The sequence below is a fragment of the Varanus komodoensis genome, unplaced genomic scaffold (assembly GCF_004798865.1).
Source record: "Varanus komodoensis strain SLA01 unplaced genomic scaffold, ASM479886v1 scaffold42, whole genome shotgun sequence".
NCBI lineage: Eukaryota > Metazoa > Chordata > Lepidosauria > Squamata > Varanidae > Varanus > Varanus komodoensis.
In genome coordinates, this window is record NW_025335972.1 from 3923914 (window position 1) to 3936409 (window position 12496).

The following is a 12496-nucleotide window of genomic DNA, read 5'->3' on the forward strand; positions in this document are numbered from 1 at the left end:
AAATATCTAATTCTTAAAATGATGGGTAAATAGAAAGGTTTCCACCTGGTGCCGGAAGGAATATTAAAGCAAACCTCTCCTGGGAGCGCATTCCAGAATCTGGGTGCCACGGCAGAGAAGGCCTCCTCTGCGTAGAGACCTTCTTTACCTCCTTCAGGGAGGATTCCTGGAGCAGGGCCTCCAGTGCAGATCTTAGGAGGCACAAGGGCATATAGGAAAGGAGGCATTCCTTCAGGAATCCTGGTCCCAAGCCATTCAGGTATCTTTGTATACCAGTTGCTGGGGAACTCAGGCAGGAGTTGTTTGTGAGCTTCCCACAGGCAGTTAGTTGGCCCCCATGTGAACACAATGCTGGACTAGATAGGCCTTTGGACTGGTCTAGCAGGGCTCTTGCATTCAGGCTGGGAAAGGGCAGAGGGCACTGATGCGAAAAGCTTCAGCTGAGAAGCAGAACTCCTGTGAGAGCTCCCTTTGCCACCACTTCTCTCCCTGGGACTGCCTGTCCCTCCTCTGAACACCATAGGCAACCCACACCCCACCCACCACCTGTCTACTCTTCAACTTATCCCTTATATAACCAGTTATGAGACAATCAGCCAATCAATATGAAGCCAAAGAGGCACAAAATGCAGAAAATCAAAAGCCACAGACACCAAGCTTACAGGCAACCTACTCACCCTTTGGAAAACATCGCCACAATGGTGGGCTGCCTGCCGGAACTACGGGTGATCCTTGAGCTGCTTGGGGTTTCTGCAGATTAATCAGGAGTGGGGGTGCGGGGGGGAAGAAACAATAGGTGCTGTTGCCAGGGATGAATTGTTGCTGCAGTTTCCCAAATGCTTAAAAGCAGAGGATGCTCTTCCCTAACTAGTCTCCAATCCCATCCCTCAACAGGGCTGTTTTCCATCACTGACTGTATTATCTTCATTTCCAAGCGGCTTGAGGACCAGGTTTCCTTGCATGCACATGCAGAGTTTGCTATCCCTGACTACAGCAGCCTCCTGCAACCTGGTGCCCTCCAGAGGTGTGAGAGCAGTGGGGTCGAAATATTCATCAAGACCTGAGTCTTGGCTATTCTCTCCTGCCTGGCAGAATGGCAGGAGTGAAGGGGGTAGACAACAACACACCAGCAAGGACAGGATTTCCTTATCTTACTGGTACTACTCTCAGTAAGAGCTCTCTCTGCTTTTGTGTCTGTGTTTCAAATAATTTTGCACCCCAGTGAAAATCAATATCCACAAAACTACACAGAAAGTGTTTTAGCACTGCTGTTTTCATATCACACTGAGCCAAAGGGAAGAAAGAAAACAATGACAGAACACTTGCATTCCCAGGCAATTTTTTGTGAGCAATTGCAGATGAGCTATAATAATAAGGATAGCTCAATTTTAGAAAAGAAATTAAAAACCCAGGAAGCTTATCCATTTTCTTTAACACCTCCCCCTCAAAATGCCCAAACAACATAATTTGAAGCTCACAAAGACAGACAATGATATATTTGTGGATAAACAGAGAGTAAGCCAATTCACAAACATGTGCCATGAAAAGGTGGCCTACTCAGTCCAAGCTGAATATCAGTAAGAATCCACAAAACTTTGCTAAGAAAAAGTCTGCAGACTCTCTATTCCAGTTTAGCAACTAAATTCACAGACACTGCTATACAACAATCACATACATATTTATATCAGCTGTTTGAGATCCACAGCTCCAACTTCCAGGAAGTTTCAGCTTCTGTTCCTGGAGGCAATTTTAAGATGCTGCCCATTTAAAGAGAGGGTGTCACCCCCTGCCCCAAGGGCTTCATCTGGCCTGCCAGATGTTCAAATCAAGCCCAGGGTGTTATCTCCATGCGCTGCCACCTCCTGAGAGGAATCCCAGATGGCCTTTTTATTGTGGATGACATCCGGGACTTCCCTACACATGCCATCCCCATGGCATACCAAGTGGCCCGTGAAGTGTCCAGTTTATTTGGTGCTGTGCACTGCCCCTGTGGGGAGAAAAAGTTGCTTCCCAACTCAGCTAGTGCACCAAAGAACTGTTCCTCTATGTGCTAGGCAACTCCTTTGGCCTCACCTGCTCTAAATTTTACCCAATGGAACATAGTGTGGGGCAAGCAAAAGGGCCCCAGTTGAGACACTGGGTAGCCAGGAGGGGTTTGGGGCATGTGGGTTTTATCAGGCCAGGGAAAGCACACACACCCAAGCTGGGTGGACAGGGGACTGCATCATCCCACCTGGACTTTCCTCACCTAAGGACAACCCAGGCAGGGCAAATCTGAACCAGCTGAAGTGAACCCAGCAGATCTTCCCTGATGGGTGGCTTTGCCTGGGGCAGCTTCTCTGCAGACGGGCCTCCCCTGCCTGGGAAAATTCCTGCACATTAAAGCCAGGCCCTTGGAGCAGCTTACACCAGTATTTCTAACAGAGGACCGCATGCCATGGGGGTGAAGCTCCACCCTCTGTTGCCATCTGACTTGCAAAAGCATGGATGGGAGTCAGCTGCCCCCAGGTACCAACTTCTGAGGCCCCTGGTTCAAGGTGCACGCCCAGAGTCAAAGCAATGGAGCCTCCCACGTGCCTTGTAAGCAGCTCCCAAATCACTTCTTACTTCTGTTCTCACTGTTGGACTTGCTCTTTCTGCCCCTACGGGCTTTTGGCACTGATGGTGAGGCCAACAGCGTCGAAGACACTGAGGTGGACTCTTCGATCTCCATGGAACTGTCCTCTTCCTCCCTGCCACCTGCTCTCTCAGATTCTTCATCACTGCCATAGGTGCCATTCTCTGTGCAGCCATTGGTTTTCTGGGTGAGCTCCAGGTTATCTCCATTTTCCAAAGAGAGTTCTTCATGGAGCAGGGCTTTGACTTTGGCCAAGTACCGTTCCTGCAGCAGGAAGCAAAGGTCAACAAACAGGTTGAGCATGTATACTTTCAGCCTGCTAATGGAGATTTGGCACTGGGGGTGGGCAGGCAGCATTCAAACAGATTTTATTTATTTAGACAACTTATATGCCGCCCCATCGCATGAGCGATGTCAGTGGATCACAGTTGTTGGGATCCAGCTCCTGCCTATCATCCAATAGGCTCCAGATTATCATCCAATAGGCTCATTTGGGTGAGCTTGCACATTTAAGCTCTGCCATTTTCAGCTCTCCAATTATGAATATGCAGAGTTTTACATAACAAGGAATAGGGGCATCTATTTTTCCTGATTGCCACTAACAATCCAAGCCCGATTTGATTTAAGCTCTGAGTACACAAGTGCTATATGCCACGTGTGAGACTCAGATTCACACCAATCACCACCCCACATAGGACAGAGTAACAGATGCCTGCATTCATACCAGATGGCAACTACATTATAGACAAAATTTACTATTCAGAATGTTGAGTCTTAGCAGTTCTTCCCAATAAGGAGACAAGAGGGAATGTTGTGAAAAAAGCTGGGGGAACATATTGAGTGTCCTCAATCCCTGTTCTTGCATCAAAATTCTTCCATTTTTCATTTCCACATCTTGTTGAAACCTCATATATGCAGTTTCCTACAGGTCCTTAGTTCAAGTATTTTTTTCTTACAGGCTGCTGGTACACACCAGAGATCTGAACCAATTATGAAATCACGCTGCAGAAGACAGCATCTGGACCCATTTCAGTCCGGCTTCAGACCCGGGTACGGTACTGAATCTGCCTTGGTCACCCTGTACGATGACCTGTGCAGGGAGAAGGACAGGGGGAGTGCGTCCCTGTTGGTTCTCCTGGACCTCTCAGCGGCTTTCGATACCATCGACCATGGTATCCTTCTGGATAGGCTGGTGGGATTGGGAGTAGGAAGCACTGCTTGGCAGTGGTTCCACTCCTACCTCGACAGCCGATTCTAGAAGGTGGTGCTGGGGGAATTTACCTCTGCGCCATGGCAGTTATGCCATGGAGTTCCACAGGGGTCCATTCTTTCCCCCTTGCTATTTAACATCTACATGAAACCGCTGGGAGAGGTCATCAGGAGGTTTGGGCTGCGGAATCATCAGTATGCTGATGATACCCAGCTCTACCTCTCATTTTCCACCAATCCAGGTGAGGCAGTGGCTGTGCTGAACCGGTGCCTGGCCGAGGTAATGGGCTGGATGAGGGCCAATAAACTGAAGCTCAATCCAGACAAGACAGAGGTCCTGTTGGTGGGTGGTTCGAGCTCCTGGGTAGGTGACTTGGACTTTGTTCTGAATGGGGTTGCACTCCCTCTGAGAGACAGGGTTCGCAGCTTGGGAGTGCTCCTTGACCCTGAGCTGTCACTGGAAGCTCAGTTGACAGTGGTGGCGAGAAGCGCCTTCCTTCAGCTTTGGCTGATCCATCAGCTGCGTCCCTTCCTGGAGAACGACTGCCTGGTGACTGTGACACATGCGTTGGTAACTTCCCGATTAGACTTCTGTAATGCACTCTACGTGGGGCTACCCTTGATGACGGTCCGGATACTTCAATTGGTGCAAAATAGAGCTGCCAGGTTGCTGACGGGGACTGGGCATTGTTCTCAAATAACCCCAGTTCTCCGTCAGCTTCACTGGCTTCCTATTGAAGTCCGGGTCCAATTCAAAGTGTTGGTTATGACCTATAAAACCTTAAGTGCTTGGGACCTGGTTACCTAAAGGAACGTCTGCGTCCATATATGCCCTCCCAACCCCTACAATCAGCAGTGGATGCCCTTCTCTGGGCACCCTCTGTGAAAGAGATTAGGAGGGTGAGTACCCGAAGGAGGGTCTTCTCTGTGGTGGCGCCCCACCTATGGAATGTGCTCCCTGGAGAGGTCCGCCTGGCGCCGTCATTATTTGCTTTTCGGCGCCAGGCGAAGACCTTTTTATTTAAAAGTTATTTTAACTGTTAATTTATTATTATTGTATTTATAGATTTTAATATATATAGCTGAGATGGTACCAGTTTTTAAATTATTAATTGTAGTTTTTATGAATGTTGTGAGCTGCCCTGAGGCTTTGTTGCAATGGGGCAGCACAGAAATGTTTTAAATAAATAAAATAAATAAGATGGCATCAAAATACCCTTTTGCAACATGATTTGACCAAATGCATGTAAGTGGTAACTTGCACAGCAAGGTACTGAAAATTGTGGCAAACTGTACAAGCATTCATTTAAAAATTAATTTTAGAAATTCTCCAAGTAACACTGAAAAGACAGGCAGAGCGAACACTCAGAACATCAAGAAAGAAACAGTAGGAATCTGTTAATCTCTAGTAATTACCCACCTCAGAAAGCTCCTCTTTGCAAAACTTGGACTCCAGGTCTTTCAGCTGATTCTGAACATCTGCTTGTAAGAAGCCATGGATTAGACTCAGCTTCTCCTTAACACACTCCTGGGGGGAAAGAAAGAGAATAATACAGCTGGCAACCCAGACCTGCACAAGCTTCTTGGGGAATAACTAAAGAGGCACAGTTCTCCATTAAGGGACAGGGGTGGAGAGAAAGAAAGACTAATAAACTTACTCTTTCACTAAGTCCATCTTCATCCCTCTCCAGGTCTTTTAGCCTGTTTTAAATCAAAACAAAACAGAAAAAATCCAACAACACTTCCTCAATAGAAAGCATCCTCTTCTTTTCCCCCAAGTTTCAGACAGACAGGTGAAATTTCTCTGTCTGGGTGGTCCCAGGATGGGAGAGAGAATCTAGATGCCCCTGGATAATCAAATGGCAGGAGTGGCCTATGGGTTGAACAACTGCAGCCTTTGCAGCCTCCAAGAACAGACCTCCCTTAACTGACACTACAACAGGCTAAAGTTGACCAAGGGGATCCAGCATGTTTTGAAATGTAGAAACTCAAAAGTTGCTCCCTCCGTTTAATCAAGGGAGAACTTGCATCCAAATAAAAAGAAACAGTCTCAGCTTTTCATTTGTTCATTGCTCTACATGCTGAGGAAGGAGGCAGGGAGGAGTACAGGAGGGAGCCCACAAGCCTAAAACCTGTCCTTGCTCTTTCCTCACCTTGCAGGTAGAATTACAGAAATAGAATAGCAGCTGACGTGGCCTCCTGAAGCTGCAGCAACAAACCCACATGTATTCCCTTTGCTATGATGTACTGAAGAGGATGGGGTGCAGCCTCAAAGGTCAGTAACTTCAGTGAGAACATTCCCTGGCTGGAGGTAACAACTGTATCACATGCTAATGCACATAATTACTGCTGAGTTTGATTTTGTATCATGCTATGACAATGCCATCTTTGGGAGATGACATTTCAGGTGGGGAAGGGACAGAGAATCTGAATCGCTCTTTTTGGAAAATACAGTTGGATCAAGCACTTGCCCTGATCATAATCAAAGTATCAATGACTGGCCATTATTGATGAATAGCCAGTTGTCCTCCACCCATTGACAAACATGTAGCAGGTGTTCTTTCTACCCAATGTTGTTATTAAGAATCTGAAGAGTCACTCATCAGGGATGCCCAAGGTATACAAAGTTTTGCTTCGTTTCTCTTTCAGGCCCTGCAACCCTCCAGGCTCCAGCCCATGTGCCTTGGATACCTCTTTGGTCTGCAGTTTCCTTTTTTGAAAGCGTGGAAGAACCAGCAGAGGGAAGCAGCTATGCCTGCTTTTGCTCAAGCTGCCTGGGAGAGAAAGAGAGTTGCTTCTGACTCCTTTAGTCCCCGTGCCTGTTAGGTCACAGCTGGGAATGGTCCCCCAGCAACAAGTTAAGACACAGAAATAAGTAGAAAAGTTTGTCAGCTAAGTTTGATCATCCAAGACCAGGAAAGGGAAAGAGACAGGCAAGAAGACCAGCATGCCTGCTGACTGGGAATGAAGAGAATTGTAGTTTAACATAAGTGGACAGCATCAGGTTGGAGAAAGACTTCAAATATTCACATGGATGGAATGAAAGTTAGGGCAAGCAAGCAAGCATGGATGGGAAACAAAAGTAGTGGGTAACAGTAGTGCATAGACCTAAATGCACACTTTGAAGATGGCTCTAGCTAGCAAAAATCATTTCTAACTGGGGAGTGTGGGTGCTTCATTTACCTTCCATTAAGAGTGGGTTGGGGGTGGCTGTAAAGCCAAACTTGCCTTTTTCAAGTAGAGGCTCACAACTGCAAAAGTTGGAAGGATCAGTTCAGTTGCCAAAGGCCAGCATAGTGCGGGGCAGAGAGACATCAAACCCTCTCCATCAAATCTTGCAAAGGGTTTCAATGCATTCTCATGAGTGGGCAACTACCAGAGCTATGCAATCAACATGTCTTCCTGTGACCAGCACCCTCCTGCAGTGCCAGCTGGTTTGCTACTGAACTTAAAAATCAAGGGTGCATGACAGGAGAGCTGTCCTGCACTTCTTAGTCTAGCTTGAATTGCAAGCATGGGGAACAGGAGTTCTTTTTCCACGGCCCCAAGCAACACTTCTGCAGGGCTGCCTGTGTAACCCATACCACTCTCATTGCTGCTGTTTTCTGTGCATGTTCAGGGACAGGCTGGTGTGCAGATCTAAAGGAACTCATGGGTAGACCATGAGCTATGGACTTACCTCCCACTCTGAAAAAAGAAAGAAAGGGAGACAAGCATTTCTGGCTAGAAGCTCTTACTGCAGGTTATCAAAAAAGAGAAGAATCTTTTCTATCAAGGCATGGCAACCACCATGGGCCCAGTTACACAAATGCAGCATTAGGCTCCCAAAAAGCACTTGAAAATCTTCTTTCCTGTCATGTCCGTTTCTACTATGCACACATGCATGTGTTCATGCAAGAATGCAACCAAGTTGGTGTTAGGAGAGTTGAGTAATTCTCTAACCATACTAAGGCCAAATGTTTCCTTTGGATGTGTACTAGGGAACCAACCCTCAACCAAAAAAGAAAGACTGACCAAGAATGAAGGAGAGAGAGGGAAAAAGACTCACTCTTCTGCTACTCCAAGACACACAGGCCAAGCAAATGAGGTACCATCTACTTGCACTTTGCATGCTTAATTCCTGGTCTGTTCTGGGACACCATGATGCAGAACGCTTCCACTACATGTGGGATCTCTCTCTATTTTTTTCTATCCATCTTTTTTTTTCTTTTTCTTTTTTTTGCCTTCCCGAAATCTAAGGAGGCTACCACCACCCATCATATGTATACACACTTCCTCAAGCCCTGTAGTTTACATTTCAGTTTTATGATTCTGGACGCAATCCTATACATGTAAGGCTTTTTTCTGTCTAAACTCCCAGCATGCTTCAGCCAGCTTTAGCAGAGTATAAGGCTAGAGATGGAAAAGCTTGGAAAACTAGAAAAAGTGGGGAAAGGGCCAGAAAACACCCAGAAGGGGAGGAGACTGCTTTCTCCACCCAGGGTTTTGTGAAAAGTTTGAAGGAAAACAGGTTTTCCAGGAAACCAACTTTTTCTGCTTTTCTCCCAGTCTCCCCATCTGCCACAAGCCTTCACATCTCTATGCAGCATAGACATTTCTTTTAAGCAAAATACCTTGTTATTAGCATAGCAATGCTTATTCTCCTTGGGATCTCTTTAAGGCTTCTAGTGAGAGCCTCACAATACCAGACTTGGGCTCCACGGAAGCTGCCAACTACGCAACAGGAAAGACTTGCCACTGTTTAGGTGTTTCACATGCACTATTCATTCTGCTTGCCAGTTTTTCACCAACTGGGAATAGGTCCCATCCATTCTGATTGAATCTTTTAGTCTTCCGTCTGGATCGCCTTTTAATTTACATTGTGTATATTAGTACTACTACTTGGCTGTTCAGCCTCACCTTGCAAGGACATCCTCAAACCTTAAGTCCACCAATTGGTCAGTTGGCGTTTGCAGTCAATCCCCTCCTCCAAAATATGTAAAAGTGCTGTCACTGAAGTGAATTTGTGACAATAACACCCATGGAAAACTCACGTTAGGGCATCTGGGGTGAACTGCTGGCAGACCATCTCTAACTCAGCTCCCAAAATAAATCCTCCATGAAAAGCAATTCACATACCTGGCAACTGGCTGCTCCCACTTCACAGAACCCAAATACCACATTCCTAACAAGCTTATTGCTCTATCAATTGTACAAGATGGGTAACTACTTTTGCTCCCTTTCTTCCCCTACCTTCCAAACAAAATTTACATTTTTAAGTGGCAGTCCCCCACTGGGCCATTGACCTTTCACATTAACTACTGAAGTTAACTTTGACTTGTCTTCTTAGCTAAATAATATTTTAACTTGGCAGTAAACTTCCATCTTGAGAAAGCAAAATAGCTAAACAAAAGATTCACTTTAAAGTGGAAGGAAGGACAACTATCCTCAGCCTGGCATCCTCCAAATATGTAAGAACACAACTCCTGAAAAGTGGCAGATAGGGGAAGGCTGCAATAGCATTTGGACTAAAACAGTACACATTTTAGTCTCTAGTAGTAGTTCCTCGGAGCAGTGCAACTGATGGCATTTCCCACCCTCCTAATAATAAGCAGCATGGGGCTAAGAGGTGCTTTTAAGGTATGAGAATGGTTTTGAGGAAGTTGCCGCTGGGTGGCTCTCGTCTTGCAACCACAAACTAGGCCTAAACACATGTGCAGCAACCATAAAGAGATGAAAGTTAAAAGAAGGTGAAGAGATTGTGTTCTCTCACACATTTGCAGCTAGACGGAATGAGATTCCACCACAAAGCCCATCCAAGATGAAGGTCAATGGCCTAAAAACAGGGAACGACTCCCCCACACTGTGGTAAAAAGTCTGGGAAAATCCATGAGCTGAAGTTGTGGAGCAGCCCAGGCTCTCATGAAGGAATGGTGAGCAAGTCCCTCCCAGACTGCAGACTCCGGACAATAGCAGTGGAGACGCTGCCTGCCTGCGCCGCTCTCAGAGGAAGCAGAAAGATGTAAACAGGACATACCATGTGGCCTATGCTACAGTGGCAGCATTCACAATGGCTCATGGCGGTAACTGTGGTGGAAGGCCAGCATTCATGCAATTTAGTGAGAAGCTTAAAAAAAAGAGAACACTTTCCTTCTTTCTCTCAACGGCTGTACAGCAGCCAGTTCATTTCAATAAGCACACCTTTCTGGACTCCATTTTGCCATTGGGCCTGAAGGACCATGTATTCTGGACACGAGAGCAGGAACACAGAAATAAGAAGACTAAAGAAGTGGGGGAAATAAAGCAGTGATTAGTGCCTCCAAGTTTAATTTTCTTTCTGAGGAAGAAAAGGAAAAGTTTGTTATTGTTGTCTTTTGTTTTCCAGTCACTGCGAAGGATTTACCTGCAATTGCAGAGAGTGGAGCAGAATCTCAAAAATATTAAGCTGGAGGGACAGTAAGAGCCATGATGTCACTTTAGCACACAGAAAAAGTTGGTGGAGGACAGGCTCTGCTGGGGTGAGCAGGCCAGGGGAGGGGGAGCGGGGGAGAGAGCAGTGCCTCACTTCACTCTCAACTGCCAACATGCTTCTGTGACAGAGGAGGGTTCTCTGTTCCAGAGGCGGCAACTAAGTCAGGGCATTCAAAGACAAAGACAATTTGTTCTGAACGGATAGAAGAAAGCGTACAGATCTGACCATTTGGAGTGACTGTCAGGAGAGAATGGCCCAGGAAAGAGGCCACAAAAACGCCTCCCAAGGGAAGGGACGGGCTCCATTGAAATGCAGCGCACTCCTGGAGGCGCCAGAAAGCAGAGAACCAACCAACCAACCAGCCCGCCCTGCAAGCTCGTGGTTGCCAGTGAACCCAACCCATGGAACACCCCGCTTATATATATGCAGAAGTCAGGACATGTTAACCATTGCTTCCTTAGCTGCATGTGCATTAAGCCCTGTCCTAAGCACACACAAACAAATGTTCCCGCCAAGCCGCGCTTTCAACTGGATAAGAAATTCGTTTTCACTTCCTGTCCCAGATGGCAAGCCGTGGCATAAGCAGAGAAAAACATCGGCTAGATGAGAGGAAAGGACAGCGTCCTAAAGATGCAGAAAGCATGATTTCTGAGACTTTATTAAACCTACACACATCCTTAATAAAAAGCGGGTTGGATGCAAAAGTAGGAAAATGGTGACTCTTCATTGCATCCTTCCTGCCTTTGATTTTTTTTTTTTTTTAGCAAGCAACTGCAATAATCTCACCTTACTTCTTTATTCCCCTTTTATTTCTAACCAAAATAAATCAATCCTGATGGGGGAGCTTCAGCCCTGTTCCAAAAGGGATGAAATCAGAGGAGCCTAAAACTTGATCTTTTCGTTGTTTGAATGATTTGGAGACTGCTGACAACTTTTGTTCCTTGACAGGCACGCAGGACCATGAGGAGAAAGCAGGGGGGAGGAAGATAGAGACAGTAAGCATAAAAGAGGGTCCCCCTCCCGCCTTAGAGAACAGTGTTCTGCCTTGGAGGAAAAGGCATTTCTATTTGAGAGAAATCCAAGCGCCATGGAACCCTGAGCCGTCCCAAACCTTCCCCCCAAGAAGTATACAGGCCCCCAATTAGGGGAGCAATGGAGTTGAAACCCACCAGAAAAACCTGCCCCCATCCCACAAGGGAATCAGTGCCCATAAGGAAGTACAGAGGACATTCCACTCTTAAAGGGAACCCACACAGGTAGGCACGAATCGCAATATTGGCTATAAAAATGAGATGGGGGAAGCTCCCCCCTCCCTTCTTGAGGTGCCTTCTTTCTCCCTGACCTCCGGGTCCCCTCCTTCACTCCCTGTTTGGGAACTTTGGTGGTGAGTGGGGTGCGGGCACTCAGCATCTTTGGCGAAGGTAGAATAATAATTTAAAAAAAACAACAACAACGGGAGGATAGGTTAGGAGAAAGAGGGCAGATTCATAATCCAGCGTGAAACGGGAGGACGGCGCTAAGGCACCCCTTTCTATTGCACCAGGTTCTAATCACAGGGATGCGAGAAGGGGGAGCCGCAGAATGAGAGAGAACCCCCCCCCATAGGAAGGGTGCAGGAGGGGAGGTCGACGTGCCCTCGAGCTAAAATCGGGGTGGGGGGAGGTCAGTACCCTTCTCTCTTCGCAGAATTAAGAGGGGCTAGCTCCTCCCTCTCCCGCCACCCTCCGTCCCCAGCTCAAAGCGGGGAACCCACTCACCGCCTGCGCAGCTCCTCTGGGGTCAGCGGGGTGGCCCGGGCGGGCATCGGGACCGCAAGACAGCAGGCAAGGAGGCGACGGGAGGCGATTTCGCGCGCACCGGGCAGGGAGGGGTGGGGAAGAGCAGGCAGGAGGCGGAGCAGGCTTCGGGACAGACCATCCGCGATTACAGAAGGGGGTTAGGAAAGGGTGGGACTTATCAAGATGCCATTTATGGAGAGGGAGAAACCAAATAGCCAATGGGGGGAGAGAAAGCAAGGGACGGAGGGGGGGAGAGAGGCTAAGCAGAGACCGGCGGGGGCGGGGGGCGCTAAGGCGGAGCCAGGCTAATTGGCTGTGTGCTTAAACACACAAACACACACACACACACAGGGAGGAACTATGATGCGCGCACAAACACATGTGTATATGTGTGTGCATGTATATATATCGAGACAGCGAGAGAATTTGTGAGAGCGGCAG

General features: G+C 47.3%; 1 protein-coding gene across 1 annotated transcript in view; it reads right to left on the reverse strand.

The window, feature by feature from the left end:
• Positions 1 to 12151, reverse strand: part of DNMT1 (DNA methyltransferase 1) — a 60615-nt gene extending 48464 nt beyond the window's left edge. Inside the window, exons 1-5 of the mRNA XM_044443512.1 lie at positions 12035 to 12151; positions 5485 to 5527; positions 5247 to 5354; positions 2608 to 2881; positions 678 to 750 (exon numbers count right to left, since the gene is read on the reverse strand). Of these exons, the coding sequence (XP_044299447.1) occupies positions 678 to 750; positions 2608 to 2881; positions 5247 to 5354; positions 5485 to 5527; positions 12035 to 12081 (545 nt within the window). The 5' untranslated portion in view covers positions 12082 to 12151. The remainder of the gene's footprint in view (positions 1 to 677; positions 751 to 2607; positions 2882 to 5246; positions 5355 to 5484; positions 5528 to 12034) is intronic.
• Between the last annotated feature and the right edge of the window lie 345 nt (positions 12152 to 12496).